Source organism: Neoarius graeffei, chromosome 20, assembly GCF_027579695.1.
Source record: "Neoarius graeffei isolate fNeoGra1 chromosome 20, fNeoGra1.pri, whole genome shotgun sequence".
Classification (NCBI taxonomy): Eukaryota; Metazoa; Chordata; class Actinopteri; order Siluriformes; family Ariidae; genus Neoarius; species Neoarius graeffei.
Genome location: NC_083588.1, coordinates 60239417 through 60259087, shown reverse-complemented (window position 1 = coordinate 60259087; position 19671 = coordinate 60239417). Strand labels below are relative to the sequence as shown.

At 43.6% G+C, this 19671-nt stretch overlaps 1 protein-coding gene across 2 annotated transcripts in view; it reads left to right on the top strand.

The window, feature by feature from the left end:
* Nucleotides 1–738: 738 nt before the first annotated feature.
* Nucleotides 739–19671, top strand: part of ccdc47 (coiled-coil domain containing 47) — a 34749-nt gene continuing 15816 nt past the window's right edge. For both annotated transcript variants that reach the window (XM_060902094.1, XM_060902095.1), the window contains exons 1-5: nucleotides 739–846; nucleotides 6993–7295; nucleotides 14731–14814; nucleotides 14902–15076; nucleotides 15296–15417. In XM_060902094.1, coding sequence (XP_060758077.1) covers nucleotides 7005–7295; nucleotides 14731–14814; nucleotides 14902–15076; nucleotides 15296–15417 — 672 coding nt within the window. In that variant the 5' untranslated portion in view covers nucleotides 739–846; nucleotides 6993–7004. The remainder of the gene's footprint in view (nucleotides 847–6992; nucleotides 7296–14730; nucleotides 14815–14901; nucleotides 15077–15295; nucleotides 15418–19671) is intronic.

Sequence of the window (19671 nt, the reverse complement as noted above, 5' to 3'; positions counted from 1 at the left end):
AAGCTGATTATTCATAACCGTGGTGTAAATATAGTTAGACTCTTCTTGCGAGATATTTTTGAACTTTTCTGCAAACATCATGGCAAGCCTTGTGAAATGTACGTGTGCGCATGCGTAAAAATGAGATGATTCATTCCAAACGAGTCGGCTCTTTAAGAAGGCTATGTTTTACATGAAGGCTAAGAATCGAGTCTCAGGTATGAGCTGTTTTTTTTTTTTTAATTATTATGATTAATAAATAGATGTAAGAAAAGTCGTTAGTTACACTTTTAGTAATCATTTTATTTAAAATTATTTAATGAAAGCCAATTTTCATCATCTGAGATGTTTATTTGCATGAACTGTTTATTGATGGACTGTATAAGAGGAGGTGATTATCAGTATAAATGAAAATTAATCTTTTGAAGGAAGCACAGACACAACAGACATAATAAATAACACAGTAAAGTTGATACAGGGATGTTTACCATGCACATTTGTATTGTCATGCTGATTTAGTAATGATTTAAACAGATTTTATGAAATGAAATGCACTGCACAGCAATGTTATTTGTAAATTGAGCTAGAAGGTCGATTAGGATTTCATGAAACAAGAAAACTTTGCCAGGTTTAGGGGAAAAAAAAGAAAGAAAAAGAAATGCAGCGAGCTGAATAGGACCTGGTGAAAGAGTCGACTCTTTTTGCTGAGTTGAGCCGAATGATTTGATTCATAGGGTCGACTCTAATGCGCATGCGCGGTGATCATGACAGACCCTGGTAGTCTGGCAATCAACTGGTAACCGTTAGTAGAGGGCCAAGCTTTATATTTATTATTATTTTTTTCTATTAAAGAAGGAAGTACAGCAGGTAAATATCTGAACTGTAAAGCTTTTTGTTTGTGCTTAAACAAATGTCGAAAAAAAGTGAATGTTTCCTCGCTGTTTGGGGTGTTCATATGCTTTAAGACTGGCTAAGCTAGTTAGTTAGCTAGCTGGCTAAGCTAGTTAGCTGTTGCTTCGATTGAGTGTCATGTTATAAAAGTTTTATTTTAAGTACGTAATTTCTGTCACTGGCATATTGAAACGCATATTTTGTGTTTATACACAGAACAAGTGGATACTTGTGTGTAACATTAGCAAGCAACAGCTAGTCAAACTGCTAATGCTAACTCCTAAATTAATGTTACCTCACCAAATAAGCGCACGTGACGCAGGTTTAATTTATCCAGCATTTACTTTCTGGTTAAATTTATCATTTTAAAATGTCAAACAAGCTAAAATGTTTACGATTGGGAACGTATTGTGTCATGTCAACTCTAGCTTAACTAAATAAGTAAGTAAGTCAGGGTAATGTTAGCTAGCTAGCAGGCGATAATGCTAAATTTAGATTAGCTGGACAAATCTGGAGTTAAAGTGGTTTATAATCTGCTAACTAGGAGTACTTGCTAGTTAGAGATCAGTAATTGTAATGTAAATTTCCTCCATCATCAATAAGGTAGTTATTTTTAATATAATATGCCTTATATGTCCTCCTGATTTTTTTTCCTCCCTTAAGCAGTTGAGTGAAGGTTAAATTGACAGTATGAACAGGAATCATTAAGAAGAAAAAGAAGCCTTTATTTGTCACATGCACACTTCAAGCACAGTGAAATTCATCCTCTGCATTTAACCCTTCTGAAGCAGTAAACACACACACACACTCAGAGCAGTGGGCAGCCACACTAGGGCGCCTGGGGAGCAGTCAGGGGTTAAGTACCTTCCTCAAGGGCACTTCAGCCCAAGGCCGCCCCAAGTTAACCTAACTGCATGTCTTTGGACTGGGGGGAAACCCATGCAGACACTGGAAGAACATGCAAACTCCACACAGAAAGGCCTTCGCCGGCCGCTGGATTAGAACCCAGAACCTTCTTGCTGTGAGGCGACTGTGCTAACCACTACACCACTGTGTTTCAATGAATGGAAACTCTAATCCTTGGCTGAATAATAACACATGGCTGTAGACTTTCAGTCGTCACTAAGCGCTTTAATCCTGGTCTGGGTCTCAGTGGATCCAGAGACGATCCTGGGAACACCAGGCGTGAAGCATCTCTCCTCCTGACATCCTCCTTTTTAGCACCTCCCTTATCCTCTGGATACTTTCCCTCCAGCTTCAAACGGCCCCACCTGAGACTCCTCTGTCATCCAGAACTACTGTCATTTCTTTTTTCTTCTCTTCTCCTCTCTGAGTGTGCTGTTGCTAACCAAATCTCGTCTTTTCTCTCACGGAATAACCTTCTTGGCTGTTTGCTGAGTGTTTTGTACTTCAACTGAATATTATTCTGTCATTTGTTCATTCAGCACTCGAACTTTCTTGTCTAGACATTCAGCACGTCGTGTCCCTGACTTTTGCACTTCTTGTATGCCGCTCTGGATAAGAGCATCTGCTAAATGCCATGTAATGCAATGCATAATCCCCAGATGGGACACTGATCCATCCCTGGGGTATCCACTGATTTTTAATCCTGTCTTCGTGTGATTTAGCCCCATGTTTAAATGTGAATGAAGTTGATCTGACACATGTCTGAGTTCTCATTCTAGATTTAAAGAGAACAGAGTTTGTTGTTTTTTATATATATATATATATATATATATATATATATATATATATATATATGGGCGGCACGGTGGTGTAGTGGTTAGCGCTGTCGCCTCACAGCAAGAAGGTCCTGGGTTCGAGCCCCGGGGCTGGCGAGGGCCTTTCTGTGTGGAGTTTGCATGTTCTCCCCGTGTCCGCGTGGGTTTCCTCCGGGTGCTCCGGTTTCCCCCACAGTCCAAAGACATGCAGGTTAGGTTAACTGGTGACTCTAAATTGGCCGTAGGTGTGAATGGTTGTCTGTGTCTATGTGTCGGCCCTGTGATGACCTGGCGATTTGTCCAGGGTGTACCCCGCCTTTCGCCCATAGTCAGCTGGGATAGGCTCCAGCTTGCCTGCGACCCTGTAGAAGGATAAAGCGGCTTGAGATAATGAGATGAGATAGATATATATATATATATATATATAATGAGTGATTCCACGCTTATGGGTACTGAAATGGGGACATGAACTTATTTTTAAAAATTCACCTACAACCATTTCTTTTTTTACCATCAGGTCACGAAACATGTAATCTTTAATGAATGATATGTTAAAAGATAACTTTAATTTTCTGAGATGTAATAAAAACATATTTATATGCCAAAGTCAGAACATAACAGAAGTGTTGTGGACATTATATATTCTCAATTTTAACAATGTAGAATTACTTTTTGAAACATAGGAAGGTGATGTTTTAGCAAATATAATTAATAAACATGTGTAGTAGAATAAACATACACATTCTTTCAATAAGATTAACATGGTATAGAGCTAGATTGTAATTAATTTGTAACAGACGCGAGATGGACAATCGTAACAGAAGTAATGTAACAGACATCATTTTGGAACTCATAGGCTTGACTTTGGCATATAAATACGTTTTTATTACATCTCAGAAAATTAAAGTTATCTTTTAACATATCATTCATTAAAGATTACATGTTTTGTGACCTGATGGTAAAAAAAGAAATGGTTTTAGGTGAATTTTTAAAAATAAGTTCATGTCCCCATTTCAGTACCCATAAGCGTGGAATCACTCATATATTTTAAAAACTCCAAGTTTGAACTTTTTGACTGGATTTTTCATTTGACTTGTGTCAACTATCTTAAAGTGCATATCACGAGTAAATTCAGGAGCAAGATCAATGTCATTCTCCTATTTTATATTAAACTTTGGTCAAATATCTGTAACATTCTGCATTCTCTGCAATTTTTTTACCTTGCGCAATACCAGAATTGGTCCACCTCTGAAAAAACTTGGCATTTGGATTTCCCGGCAAACATTGATTTTCGTGACGTCGCGTGCGGGACGCCTCCTTCTGAATCCTACGTCAGCGCTGGTTTGTTTATGAGAAAACGACCTGGTGGTTTTCTGCAAATTTCTTCAACGTTATCACGTAATTATTAAAATGGTTAACAGATGTATCGTAGGAGGGTGTAACAACACCAATCTTGATGGGATTAGTACTCATCGTTTTCCAAAAGACCGGACAATGAGAGAGAAATGGGAGCGCTTGGTCTACACAGGCTGTGCACTGAAACCGTGCAAAGCTCGCGCAGCCTGCTGGCGCTTCCGCAGGTGACGTCACGAATCTGGCTCCAGACTCCGTTGGGATTTTTCCAGACGCGTTTTATTTTATTTTTTTCTGCTGTAGACAGATGGTCTTGTGCAAAATTACCCTTCTGGATGAGTGTGTAAAGGGACATGCTTTCATAAAAAAAAAAATTGGTCCAGGATATGCACTTTAAAGTAGTTGAAGAAATTCTGATTAGCTTGCTGAATCAAATCAAGGGTTTGCATGTTTAAATCTATGTAGCTCAACAGAACAGGTTCAGAGGACATTCTCAAGATGCGATCATCATTCTGAATGATATTCTGGTTCGCCGGTGATAATTCAGTGCAGTGTCGAATTCTCATCTTTAGTATTGTTGGACATGAATAATTAATCGCCAGTAATAATTTGGAGTGATTTTTCTCCAAATTTCTCATCTTTAGTATGTTCAGTCGTGTCAGATATGGGATGTTAAACAAACACAAGCAATAATCCTAATTCCAAAGTACGGTGAAAAGCCGAACTGAACTGAAGCGCTTTATGTCAAGGTGTTGTTGGTGAGAGTATTAACTTTGACATGCATATAAACAACAGAATCGAAACCGCTCGTATTTCGGAGCAAATCACAAAAACATCAGCTTCACTTCTACTTGTTATATCTTGGCATTTGCTGATTTTTTTTGAAGATCATCTAAATTGAATAAAGCTATTAGAATCAGAATTAAGAAGTTCTTGTAATGCCTTCTGAAATCACGTATGGTGTTTTGGCCCAACGTGCAAGATTCCTGAAGATGGAGCGAATACACTGGGGATTAAACCATGGGTGCAGATAGAGGGTGGGACGGGTGGGATTCGTCCCACCCAGATTTAAATTCACCTCGTTCGGTCCCCCCCACTTATAGGGAGGAAAAAACGTCTATGCTGTCTTTCTTTGCATAAGGCAAACCTCACGGAAAAATCAAAAGACTAATTACCATTCGGTTTATTGAGGTGCACAGCAGTACATACATAGTTGCAACAACTCGCATAAAACAAAGACTGTTATTCGGTTGGTTGAGCTGCGCAGACTGCACAGGTTGCGAGCTCGAGCTTGGTTGCTATGGTTACCCACAACAAGTTTGACAGGCATATCGGGGACAGCTCCTAGTTCAGGACCCCAACACGGCATGATGAAGGGTGCCAAACCGAAAAGGCAGAAAACGATTGCATCGTTTTTTCAAAAAACAACGACACTAAGTAAACTGTGCCTTACTTTATCATATCACCTTGCAATTTTTTGATAGTCTGTTCAAAGTAATGTCGTAGTGAAAGTAAAATCGTACGGAGTAGAGATGCCTTTCTGGTAGCCTCCTTCTTTCGGTGGTAGCCTGTAGATACAGTGCTCAGAAGGCAGTTTTAAGGGCATCAGAGTATATTCCTCGCACAACACGTGTTGGGGGTGGGGTTGGTTTGCTGGCAGCTTTGTCCCCCCCCCAGTTCAAAAAACGTATCTGCGCCCCTGGATTAAACCGCTGGACACCACACACACTAACACGGCCGATTTTAAAGTCACCAAGCTACATGTTCTTTGGACTGTGTGAGGAAACCAAACATGAGAAGCTCAGGGTGGAACCGGAGCATCAGATTAGTTTCTGTTAAAAGGAATTTGTGACTCTGATCTTTCTTTGAGCTTTTGTGTAATGTATTTTTTTTTTTGCGCAAAATAGGCTTAAATAATTTTTTTCACACATTGTCACAAAGGAATGATTTGGTATTATGTGCAAAGTGCGAACCAAATCAGTAAAATAATCCATAGTATAGCGATTTCATCCAAGCAACAGGTGACAAGTTTTCTGTAGAGGCTTTGCACCGTCACGCCACCGTGACAGGAGGCAGCTTGTAGTGCTTCATTCAGACAGGTTAGTTGTTATTGATCGGTACGGGAAGGTTTTGCTGCATTTTTGGATGTGCGACTCGTTCTGAGCAAAACAAAGACATTTAGATTTTTAATTTAGCAAAAGTGATTCATCATCGGTCTAAATTGACGGTAGGTGTGAATGTGAGTGTGAATGGTTGTCTGTGTCTATGTGTCAGCCCTGTGATGACCTGGCGACTTGTCCAGGGTGTACCCCGCCTCTCGCCCGTAGTCAGCTGGGATAGGCTCCAGCTTGCCTGCGACCCTGTAGAACAGGATAAAGCGGCTACAGAGAATGAGATGAGATGAGATTCATCATTGGGGGGGGGGGAATGAGAGATTTCTAAACGTAGAAGGGGAAAAATGGGGGAAGCCATGGCCTAGAGATTAGAAGCTTTGGGACCAAAAGGTCACTGGTTCAATTCCCTGGACCAGCAGGAATGGATGAAGGGCCCTTGAGCAAGACGCCTGGGTGGGGTGGGGTGGGTTAGGGTCCTGTTCATCGCTCTGGATAAGAGCGTCTGCTAGCTAAATGCCTGTAATGTAACTCGTCTGAATGAAGCACTATAGGCGTGCCTTTTGGTATGGTGTTGCTATGGGGGGGGGTCACGTGACGGTGCAAAGCCTCTATTCTGCATCATTTATTTCCTTTAAAGCTTCCATGAGGCTGATCATGTAGATGTGTGTTTAATTTAATATACAAGACCAGTTTCGTTTGGAGGTGAGACTAAACTGGGCGGGGTGGGAATGAGGGTGCTTTAACTGTCGAACCGTCCCTACTAATCTGATCATCTGAGGTTTTAAGTACAGATGATGTGTAACCTCAAAACATTTTGGTTTACTCTGAACTCTCTCTCAGGCCATGGAAACGTATCTGACCGAGTGTTCGTACACGTCAGTATTTAAACAAAACCTAAAGCTGCGTTCATCTCGGGTCGGTTTTGTTTCTTCAGGCTGAGTGAGTGATGAGGAGGCGCTATCTTTTGCTGCTCCCTGCGCTCCTGCTGCTGCTGGCTCTGCCTGACACCAGGGGGCGCTACAACGACGACTTCGATGACACCGAGGACCAAGCTGAGTTCGACGACAACGACTTTGCTGAGTTTGAGGACGTTGCCGAGGAGCTGGAGGTCGAGCCGGAGAACGAGTCTCCAACCAGACAGGCGCCTTCGTCCTTCGCTCAAGAGGACGACGACGAAGATGAAGCCACGGTGGAGAACGAGGACGGACAAGACGAGTTTGAGGATGGAGATGGGCAGGTGAGCCTGACGCACCTTCACGGCTGAGTCGGAAGCTGATCCCTGGGGTGTTCTAGTCTTCGGCTTGTTAACTGTCTTATGTTCCTGACGGGGTTTATATTTTGTGCGACTTTCATCACAGGTAACCCAGGCTGACGGTTTGTATAAGATGATGTATGTACTGTATACAAATTAATATAAAAAAATAAACGATTGTCCAAATTTCACAAATAAAGCTTAGATTGCGAGAAAGCAAGTGTACTTACCGTTTCGTGCACGTATTTGGTCATTTTAAGCGTATTTTAGCCATTTTTGGGGACCCCATACTCTTCTGTTACCTAAAAAGATAGAAGGTTGGAGACTCCAGCGAATCACCACGCCAAGTCACTCTGCTTCCACCTGATTTGATTTTTTTTTTTTACTAAAAACGAGAATTCTTCCAGATTTAAACCCACCAGGCAAAAGAAGAATGTCTAAGGATATCCAGGAGGTATTTCAATACAAAACATCTTTTAACTAATAGTATAAATTTCACCGTTTAATTACGAAAAGCAACAGGCCAAACTTCTTGCCACGGAAAAGCCGGACGGAAACGAGTACGTTACGCCACAGGAAACCCGAAACCAAACATTATCTTGAAGCTGATTGGACCGTTACGAACAATAGATAATTCAAACACTCTTACTAGGGCAAAAGTAGTCCGACAAATCAAAGCTAAGCGGGGGAGGGTACAGTATGAGGGCAGCCAATCAGAAACACACCTGACGAAGCAGGGAAAAGTGTTGGCAATTTTAAATCCCAAACCGGCTCTGTAACAACTGTAAATAAACCAAAATGTTAAACAAAAAGCAAGCTACGGTTCTTCAAGCAGTCAACAGTGGCCACAATAATCTTGTTGGCAGCCCTGCTGGGACTGGAAAGTCATTCCTTGTCAAAGATGTAGTTGGGTCACTAAGATCTCAGGGGAAAAAAAAGTGGTTATCTTGTGCTCCACTGGTATTGCCTGCACTGTCTATGGTGAGGAATTTCGCCTTTTTGTCTGGACACTGCACAGTTTCTTTAGCCTGGCAAGCCAGACTAAATGTGAATATTTAGTCTGGCTTCGATCCGTAGACATTTCCGACAGGTGTAGGAGGAACAACCCGCTGTCTTTCAAACCGTCTCTGTGTGTATAGGCCAACGCTCTGACCAATCAGCGCAACTGTGACGTAGTCAGAGCGACAGAAAGCAGTGGGGGAGACCTTGAAATAAATAATTTTTCAAAATGCGTGTTAATTAATAAACAGGTTCTAGATATTAAGAAGTTTGGAGATAATGACCACAAGTTTGGAGTCTGTACCACATACTTAACATACACTCTTATTTTTTTCAAGTGTTTTTCAAGGGTTTGCTTAAACTGTTTTTGAGAGTTTTTATTTAGTGGTGTTTGGTGAAATAATTTCCCTTAAATTTAAAATAATGGGAAAATAAGAAACAATCAAAAAGTAATGTTTCAAAGCTGTTTATTAATTCTTCGTACTGCACAAACTAGCCCCATCCTTTTGGCTACGAGCGGAGCCAGCTGGTAGATCAGACTTTTGCCATAGCCGGTCGTCAAAACAGCGAAAACGTCCTTCTTGAAAAGGAATGAGCGGAGAGCCTCTTCCTGCTCATGTTTCAACGAAAACTCCAAGTCTAATTCTTCTAAAACTGATTCCAAAGCGGAGTCAAACGCGCGCTGTTCACTAGCGGTAGCCATCTTTCCTGTTGCGCTTTCTCCAGCGTCGCGCAGCTTTGTCGTCACTCCTGCAAAAGCCCGCCCAAAGAATCCAAACAAAAACCTTGCGTTGTGATTGGCGGGCAAGATTTGATGCCCGGGGTGTTTTTGTTTATATGGTGCGAGGCTAGACCCACTTGCTAGGCAGGGTTCTCGCCAGCGCTTTATATGGTTGCGGCCCGCTACGCTAAAATTTCAGACCGCAACGGTAATTTCCCCCCGCTACGCTAAATTTTTAATATAGCGTAACGGTTGTTTTCAGTTGTTCATCACCATCGCCAAAAGTTTTTTTTTTCCTGCGCACTTGAGCAGTTTTCAAGGTGTCAAAATCAGCCTACGTTTGTTAGGAAACCCATGCCTGGAAATCAGTTCCGAGAGAGAGAGAGAGAGATCCTGGCGATAACTTTCTCTTGAGCTGGACTTCGGTGAATGACAATGGATGACGGACCCCCTCGCAAAAAAAGAGACATTCGCTCTTTCTTCACAGTTAGAAATGTAAGTGCACCACTTCTACAGGTTTTCCATCACGCTTGAAAACTTAACCCAAAGCCCTTTGATGAATGAAAACGTCTACTTTGTAAGCAGGTTTAGCAATATGACAGGGCGCACGTATCGGATGATTAGCGCTAATTTACTGGATCCCACTGTGGCTAACATTAACACACTGGTAATCTGCCTGCATGCCATCCATCGTTATATTTCTATAAGGAGACAGGCACAAGAGAGGTTGGAGGAGATGAAGGAAAGGACATAGGAGGCAGAGGAAAGGAGGTAGCAGATAAACGGGCAGAGGATGGAGGTAGGCCTAGTGGGGGAGAGCCCGCTGTTGGAGATAGAGGAGGAGATGGAGGAAGACGAGCAGAGGCTGGAAATTCACAGGTGAGAATGAGGTTAATGATATGATTTTAGTCATGGGATTCAGCTCCAATGTGCCAAACGTGATCGCCCTTGTGGCTTTAAATCAGAGAATTAACAGTGGTTACAATCAAAGTTACTCCCGTGGTGTTAACAGAAGACGGCGAACCAAAACAGGAGAAAATCGGGCATCGACCCGTTGTGGAAACAAGAATTTAAATATGAATTTAAATACAAGAATTTTATATACAACATAAAAAATGCAATTTATCCCCTCCAGGAACGTCAAATATGGCCAATTTTGGGCATGATTTTTCAAAATCTCCGCACCATCCCCCCGCTCGGTCGCTACGCTCCCTCGCCATAACCCATTACGCTAAAAAAAAATCCTGGTGAGAACCCTGCTAGGCAAAAATAATTTTGGCCGCTAGGCGGGTGGGTCTAGTTTACTAGGCTACAGTTTCTTTGGCATTGGAACGGCTGATCTCCCAAGCTCAATGGTCGTAAGTCGTGCTCTCACCAAAAATCGAGTTTGTGAACGTGTAAAGGAGACTGACACTATTATAATTGATGAGATAAGCATGGTGAGTCGCAGAATTTTTGAAATCGTAAATCACATTGTAGAGGCTTGTTCTTAGTGAGACCTTGAGAAAGGTGCTATAGCTTACACTGACGAAGTCTCTGACCCAAAGTAGCTGTTTCCACTCTCAATGTCCATGTGCCTTGTAATAAATCCACTTGAAACGTCTTGAAAGTTGAACTTTAATCCTCGTTTTAACAGTTACAAAACACACATGAACTAACTAAACTAGCTACTAATGAAATAAAAAGGTTCTAATGTCTGCCGGAGATGCAGAGAGCCAGGTAAGAAAAACTGTTCGCTTCCACGGCTCCTCACGATCTACCATGAGAAGCGCGAGACCGTTCCTATGGTAGCCGAGTTGGAGCCGTGGAAGCGAACAGTTCAACATCCATGAACTTTATGACGACGAATCGCTTGTCAAGTTTTCGCCTTTTGGTGGGAAACGGCTCGTTTTGGCTACTACTTTTGCCCAAGGTGAAGTTTACATTAGACCGTATCTGTCTCGTTTTCTTCGCGGATGCACTGTCCGTTTTCATTAAAACGCCGGGAAACGGGAATCCGCCAGGGTCCACGTATTCAATCCAGATCGTGTCTGGTCCGGTGCTGTGTAAACATTGCGGATACGCTGTGCTGAGCTCTAGCTGGCGTCGTCATTGGACAACGTCACTGTGACATCCACCTTCCTGATTCGCTGGCGTTGGTCATGTGACGCGACTGCTGAAAAACGGCGTGGACTTCCGCCTTGTATCACCTTTCATTAAAGAGTATAAAAGTATGAAAATACTGCAAATACTGATGCAAATACAGCCCATTGTGTAGTTATGATTGTCTTTAGGCTTGCCATCCTTCCACTTGCAAGTGGTAAGTGACTTGCGCACAGCAGCTCAGTCCCGAATCACTGCTCGTGCACTACACTCGCGCACTCTGTGAGCTGCGCAGGGTCGGAGTGCGCACCCTCCAGAGGGCACTCGCTGTTCAGGGCGGAGTGATTTGGAGCACAGCCGCTGAGGAGGAAGCGATGAGCCGCACTGACACATTTCAACTTGCGTGCCGAATTAGTCATGTGATTAGCGTATCCGTGTATTGGCGTTGCTGTGTGCACGCTAATCGTTTTTAAAAACGTTAATCTGATGATCCGCTGATACGGTCTAATGTAAACCCCACCCTAGTAAGAGTGTTTGAATTATCTATTGTTCGTAACGGTCCAATCAGCTTCAAGATGACGTTTGGTTTCGGGTTTCCTGTGGCGTAACGTATTCGTTTCCGTCCGGCTTTTCCGTGGCAAGAAGTTTGGCCTGTTGCTTTTCGTAATTAAACGGTGAAATTTATACTATTAGTTAAAAGATGTTTTGGATTGAAATACCTCCTGGATATCCTTAGACATTCTTCTTTTGCCTGGTGGGTTTAAATCTGGAAGAATTCTCGTTTTAAGTAAAAAAAAAAAAAAAAATCAGGTGGAAGCAGAGTGACTTGGCGTGGTGATTCGCTGGAGTCTCCAACCTTCTATCTTTTTAGGTAACAGAAGAGTATGGGGTCCCCAAAAATGGCTAAAATACGCTTAAAATGACCAAATACGTGCACGAAATGGTAAGTACACTTGTTTTCTTGCAATCTAAGCTTTATTTGTGAAATTTGGACAATTGTCCAAATTATTCATTTATTTTTATATTAACTTTGTATACAGTACATACATCTTATACAAATCGTCAGCCTGGGTTACCTGTGCTTTCATAAACATGGTTTAGAAAGGAAAAGCAATATCACTACGTTCACACTGCAGGCTGAAGTGACTCAGATCCGATTTTTTCGCCCATATGTGACCTGTAACCGATCTTTTATTGACAATATGACCGACACAGATCCGATTTTTTTCAAATCCGACCCAGGCCGTTTGGATATGCGGTCCTAATTCCGATTCCTATCCGATCTTTTCATATGCGACTTCAGTCTGAACTGCCAGGTCGCATTCATCCGACTTACACGTCATCAACAAGCCACAAACGTCACTATTCTGCGCTGAAGTAGGCGGCGGGTCTCTCAAAAAAAGTTACAACATGGCTTTGATGTTCCTTTAAACGGAGGTTGCAGTCACTACCCCGCCGAACGCCTGAGCCAAAACCCTTGCCCTCTTCCTTCTCAACCTCCTCCTTAACATCAGGCTATTGTGCATGTTCTGGCTCCGTCGCAACAACAGCTGCATCATCGCCAGGTACTCCATGCTGGCTACTGTCATACACAGGAAACTTTAGGTTACTTCCGTAAACACTGGCCATGCTCACTGCGTGTGACGTCGTCGTATCCTGCAATGCGCACGCGGAACACTTTTAGGCCGCTTTTCGTTCATGCTGAGGATCACATACAAGTCGCATATATTTGTTAAAGGAAAAGGCAACTTTTGTACAAAATCGCCACAAATAGATAGATAAATATATAAAGTAATCGATCATGGAATTTATAGAGAAAGAACAGACCGCATAACAGTATCTTTTAACTTTTAATAATATGGGCTTGCGCTGAGCTCAGCGAAGATGCGTTCCGCCATATTGATCTACTGCGTGACGTCATGCGGCCCACCACTGAAAAGAACTCTTCAGTGCTTCATGGTAATAAGGTGGTAAACCAGTACAATCGCTTCTTCAAAGTTTCACCAAATGGTTTTATTTATGCAACTTAAAGCTCATAATACTGTAGAACTTTGGTCGAGTAAAAACACGGAGCAAAAACATGGCTGAATCCTGAATGACTCCTATTTGGATTTGTCCTACCAAGCCTACTGCGCATGCGTGAAGCGGCGCGGCTCGGTTTTCCCTTTCGGGCGCTCTCGTTTTCTGTTAGAATTTGGTAAAGAAAAAAAAAAAAAAAATTATTTACCAGCTTACCGGGTCCATGAACATAAATCTGACAGCTGACAAGGTCGGGATATAAACGAATCGAATACAAGCCACCCGCCGGGACTCCTAATCACAGTGATCTGCTTGTAAACACTGTTTTCATGGGCCCAGTGACGTCACAGATCAGAGGGAGGCGCATTAACGAAAGATTCTGATTGGTTTATAGTTGCCCACAATCTCAAAATGGCTGCCTCCTCCAACTTCGACTCCTCTGTGTCAATTCATGATTTCAAAGTTAAAAATATATTTTTCATGTTCGATATATAATGGAAATAATTAACGGAATTGATTACGTATATGTTTTTCTCCTATTACACACCTGGTTTTGTACAAAAGTTGCCTTTTCCTTTAATGTGAACGACCTCACAAAAAAATCGGAATTGAGCATTAAGGCCGAATCCCATTTCACCCCTTGGACCAACCCCTTGGCCCTTCCCCTCCATTTTGCGCGTTCACGTGAAGGGGTAGGGGTATCCCAATCCCAGTTAACGCGGAGGGGAAGGGGTAGGGCTTCTGTACCCCTCCAAACAGAGATTTTCCTGGAGCTGACTCCGAACGAAGGGGTTTGAGTGATTTCCCACAATGCCATGCGGATTTCAGCGAGATTTCATGCGGATTTCAGAAAGATGGCGGTTCCCGCGGCGAAAGATTGTCATAAATGTATTTTCTCCATTATTTACGTGTTTTAAGTTGTTATCCAGAGGAAACACGCCGCTTGATTCGCTTTCGAGCTGAGAATGAGCAGCGATTTCTGAAATCCAAGCTGCTGCTAAAAAGCTTTGGGAGTGAGTATTGTTTTCGGTTGCTTGACTGCGTACGTTTTGTTCTGTTATTCTCGCTTTTATTGTTTACATGAGTGTTCTGACACCTCATTCTGTCGGATGTGGTGCACGAAGCGCCAAAGATATCCCATTCAGTGGTGTTAGTTAACAAATCACACCCTGCCAGCAGAGATTTCTGGTTCTGGCTCTGACTGTAGCGGCTGGTCGCAGCCAATGACGCATTTGGTCGCGTTTTGCTAACGTAAACGCTGACGGAGGTACGCGATGACGTATGCGATCGTTGAAGGGCTATCCCAATACGTAGGGGTTGAATTTCAAGCCCTATCCCTTGTAGCTCAGTTTCAAGGGGAAGGGCCAAGGGGAAGGGGTAGGGGTAGAAATTAGAATTGGGATTGGGCCTAAGCCTTGCAGTGTGAACGTAGTGTATGAGTCCTGTGGTTAGGGAAGGTGAAGAGTACATGGGTTTTAATTAGAATTAGACCATCTGCTTTATTTTCAATCGAGATTTATTCAGAAATGATTCATTAGAAAGCACTCATATGTTCAGGATCCCTTTAATTTAACTGAACGCAGCTATGGGCTTTTACAGGATCAGGATACTTACGACAACGAGGAGTTTGAAGGCCACATTACGACCAGCCCGTCCAACAAGGACACACTCATCTACCAGAAGGTAAGAACGTCGTGACAGTCGTGCATGCAAACGTACCACGCTTACACATCAGTACTCGATGACCGATGTTCTACTAATGCGTGTTAGGTTCCAGCACATCTGCAAAACAGCTGGGAGAGCTACTACATGGAGATCCTGATGGTGACGGGACTCCTGGCTTACATCATGAATTACATTATTGGCAAGAACAAGAACAACAGGCTGGCTCAGGCCTGGTTTAACTCGCACAGAGAGCTGCTGGAGAGCAACTTCGCCCTCGTCGGTGAGCATCTCGCTTCCTCATGACCGTTCTCAGACTTCCCTCTGCTTTACTGTCTCGTTCTAAACTTGTAATCAGGTTAACGTTAGGTCACGGGTTATGTTACACTGAGTTCAGGGTGGTGATATTATTGATTCTGCATAGTTTTTAATGACACTTTTTTTTTCCCCTTATTGTCGAGATTGATCACTTTGAGGCTGATTTTTGTTCTGTGATATCCAGGTGATGACGGGACGAGTAAGGAGCCCACCAGCACGGGGAAGCTGAACCAGGAGAACGAGCATATCTACAACCTGTGGTGCTCAGGACGTGTCTGCTGTGAAGGCATGCTCATTCAGCTCAAGGTGAATGAAGGGTTCAGCCAAAAATTAAACATTCTCCTCGGTTTCTTAGCCAAGACATGTTTCTTTCACTTCGTACTGGATCTAAATCCATTTAAGTCTAAATCTATCACTATGGCTGGGCACCAGAAAGGCACTAGTTGAAGTATATTGGTGCTACAGAGTACTGAAAAGTCTAAAAATAAATAAATTGGTGCCAATTTCAATACTTTATTATATAAAGGAGAAAAAAAGGGATGTAATTTCTGGCGTTCGGCTCCTTGATACGTTGGAGTCCGCTTGTACGTCGTAAAAAGGGAGGAAGCGAGTTCCTGGTGCAATAAAGTCAGTTCATAACTTGATGAAACAGGTTAACAGTTCACTGATCAGCTTTCTGATGTCTGCAAGACAAAATTAGCCCCTGTGATGATTGTGAGTGTGTGAACATGGCTATCGGAGATATTTCCTTCAGCTCGCATTATATTGAACGAGTTGTTCAGTATCATGCTAGCTGAATGGAGCGTATGAGATACCATGAAAAAGCCATTATTATTGTTAGAGTGGTGCTTGAAAGTTTGCGAACCCTTTAGAATTTTCTATATTTCTGCACATTCTAGTGAAGTTATGGCATGTCCAATGCGTCTTTGTCTTTCAAAATCTTCTGTATTTAACGAAACAACCCTGGCGGCCATGTTTGTTTACAAATCGTCCCAGTCGCCTGCGCCTCCGACGTGCGATGTCGTAAACCATATTCAACGCTCATTCTCCATTGTGTACAGGGTGTCCGCGGATCCTTAAAAAGTCTGAAAAAGTCTGATATACAGTATATGGCGTTTAAGGCCTTAAATAGCCTTATATTTTGCTAATATTTCGAAGTGTGGCATTAATTTTCATATGGGTGGCATTAAATTTCATCGGGGCACAAAAATGTTTGTACATTTTTTTTTTTTTTTTCCGTGCTAACGTTGTTCAAACAGCGCATGTCAATGTGTAACAAGAAGATGGCAAAAAGACCGCTCTGTACTAGGGGTGTGCAAAAATATCGATACGGCGATATATCGCGATACTTTGTCTTCCGATTCGATATCGATACTCAAAATTTGAATATCGATATTTTTTCAAATAATAAAATCATCCCCAAAGTATTCCTTCCACGCCTCTGCAACATCGCGTGGCGGTCAGGGACAGTGCCTCTGGAGTGGCAGACTGGGGTGGTGGTCCCTCTTTTTAAGAAAGGGGACCGGAGAGTGTGCTCCAATTATAGGGGAATCACACTTCTCAGCCTCCCAGGGAAGGTTTACTCCAGGGTACTGGAGAGGAGAATTCGACCAATAGTCAAACCTCGGATCCAGGAGGAACAATGCGGTTTTCGTCCTGGTCGTGGAACACTGGACCAGCTCTATACCCTTCATAGGGTGCTCGAGGGTTCATGGGAGTTTGCCCAACCAGTCCACATGTGTTTTGTGGATCTGGAGAAGGCATTCGACCGTGTCCCCCGTGGTATTCTGTGGGGGGTGCTTCGGGAGTATGGGGTTCGGGGCTCTTTGCTAAGGGCTGTCCGGTCCCTGTACGAACGGAGCAGGAGTCTGGTTCGCATTGCCGGCAGTAAGTCAGACCTGTTCCCAGTGCATGTTGGACTCCGGCAGGGCTGCCCTTTGTCACCGGTTCTGTTCATAATTTTTATGGGCAGAATTTCTAGGCGCAGCCAGGGGCCGGAAGGAATCCTGTTTGGGAACCATAGGATTTCATCTCTGCTTTTTGTGGATGATGTTGTCCTGTTGGCTTCTTCAAACCAGGACCTTCAGCATGCACTGGGGCGGTTTGCAGTCGAGTGTGAAGCTGCTGGGATGAGAATCAGCACCTCCAAGTCCGAGGCCATGGTTCTCGACCGGAAAAGGGTGGCTTGCCCTCTCCAGGTTGGTGGAGAAGTCCTGCCTCAAGTGGAGGAGTTTAAGGCCCAATCCCAATTCTAATTTCTACCCCTACACCTCCCCCTTCCCCTCCGCCTTCCCCTTGGCCCTTCCCCTTGAAACTGAGCTACAAGGGATAGGGCTTGAAATTCAACCCCTACGTATTGGGATAGCCCTTCAACGATCGCATACGTCATCACGTACCTCCGTCAGCGTTTACGTTAGCAAAACGCGACCAAATGCGTCATTGGCTGCGACCAGCCGCTACAGTCAGAGCCAGAGGCAGAACCAGAAATCTCTGCTGGCAGGGTGTGATTTGTTAACTAACACCACTGAATGGGATATCTTTGGCGCTTCGTGCACCACATCTGACAGAATGAGGTGTCAGAACACTCATGTAAACAATAAAAGCGAGAATAACAGAACAAAACGTACGCAGTAAAGCAACCGAAAACAATACTCACTCCCAAAGCTTTTTAGCAGCAGCTTGGATTTCAGAAATCGCTGCTCATTCTCAGCTCGAAAGCGAATCAAGCGGCGTGTTTCCTCTGGATAACAACTTAAAACACGTAAATAATGGAGAAAATACACTTATGACAATCTTTCGCCGCGGGAACCGCCATCTTTCTGAAATCCGCATGAAATCTCGCTGAAATCCGCATGGCATTGTGGGAAATCACTCAAACCCCTTCGTTCGGAGTCAGCTCCAGGAAAATCTCCGTTTGGAGGGGTACAGAAGCCCTACCCCTTCCCCTACCCCTCCGCATTAACTGGGATTGGGATACCTCTACCCCTTCACGTGAACGCGCAAAATGGAGGGGAAGGGCCAAGGGGTTGGTCCAAGGGGTGAAATGGGATTTGGCCTAAGTATCTTGGGATCTTGTTCACGAGTGAGGGAAGGATGGAGCGTGAGATCGACAGGCGGATCGGTGCAGCCTCCGCAGTGATGCGGTCGCTTTACCGGTCCGTCGTGGTGAAGAAGGAGCTGAGCCAAAAGGCGAAGCTCTCAATTTACCGGTCGATCTACGTTCCGACTCTCACCTATGGTCATGAGCTTTGGGTAATGACAGAAAGAACAAGATCGCGGATACAAGCGGCCGAAATGAGTTTCCTTCGCAGGGTGGCTGGGCGCTCCCTTAGAGATAGGGTGAGAAGCACAGTCACTCGGGAGGAGCTCGGAGTAGAGCCGCTGCTCCTCCACATCAAGTGGAATCAGCTGAGGTGGCTCGGGCATCTTTTTCGGATGCCTCCTGGACGCCTCCCTGGGGAGGTGTTCCAGGCATGTCCCCCCGGGAGGAGGCCCCGGGGAAGACCCAGGACACGCTGGAGGGATTATGTCTCTCGGCTGGAGTGTGTAGTTATGTATGTGAAATGTAATTTTACAGTGGTCAATAAATTCTGGTTTTCTTCAGTGACACAGATATCGTGATGTGGTTGAAATTTCTTGCAATATATCAATTATCGCAGAATTGCTGTACCATGATGATATCGTTATCGTGGGCAAAATATCGCCATAGTTTCATATCGTGAGGTATCTGGTGATACCCAGCCCTACTCTGTACCTAAAAGTACAGGCGTCACACAACACTTAGGGGGCGGTGTTTTCCTTATAGTGTTGTGGGAAAAGACGAAGAAGTGGTTTCTTTAGCGTGGCAGACATGTAGGATGGGGAAGTGTAAGTTTAGGGACAAGTGGCTTGAGGACCAGAAATATAGCTGTTGGTTGTCAAAAGCAACGTCCGAAAATGAAGCTCGGTGTAAACTCTGCAAGAAAGACAGACATAAAGTTGGGAACAATGGGCTCTACTGCCCTTGACGCTCACATGAAAGGGGAAAAGCATAAACGCTTTGCTGCCAGTCAGGTAACAACAGTTCCCATGCAGATGTTTGCAGCACCGGTTGCAAACGTTAGCGCAAAGCCCGCTTTCCCTTCGGTGCCTACTTCTCCCAGCACAAGTGCCTTCGGTGCTTTCGCCTCGACCGCTACACTTAAGGCTGAAATACTGCGGGTTCTGCAAACGATTGACCGACACCACTCCTACAATTCGAACGAAGACGTGGGCACCGTCTTCAGGGCAATGTTCCCTGATTCTGAATATGCAAAATCGTTTACTTGCGGGAAAGACAAGATTCTGTTCGTAAACTGGAGATGCACTGATTAAAATATAAATATGCTTTGACCATAATAGCCTAGAGTCTGATTTTTTTTTTTTTTAAAGTATTTTTTCCCCGCGGTAGTGGTCTTATTTTTTATTCTCACAGGTCTTAAAATGGCCTTAAAAAGTATTATTTTTGGTTATCAGAAATGTGCAGATACCCTGTGTGTAGAGTGACGTAATACACGTAGAATAAGCAATATGCGAACAATA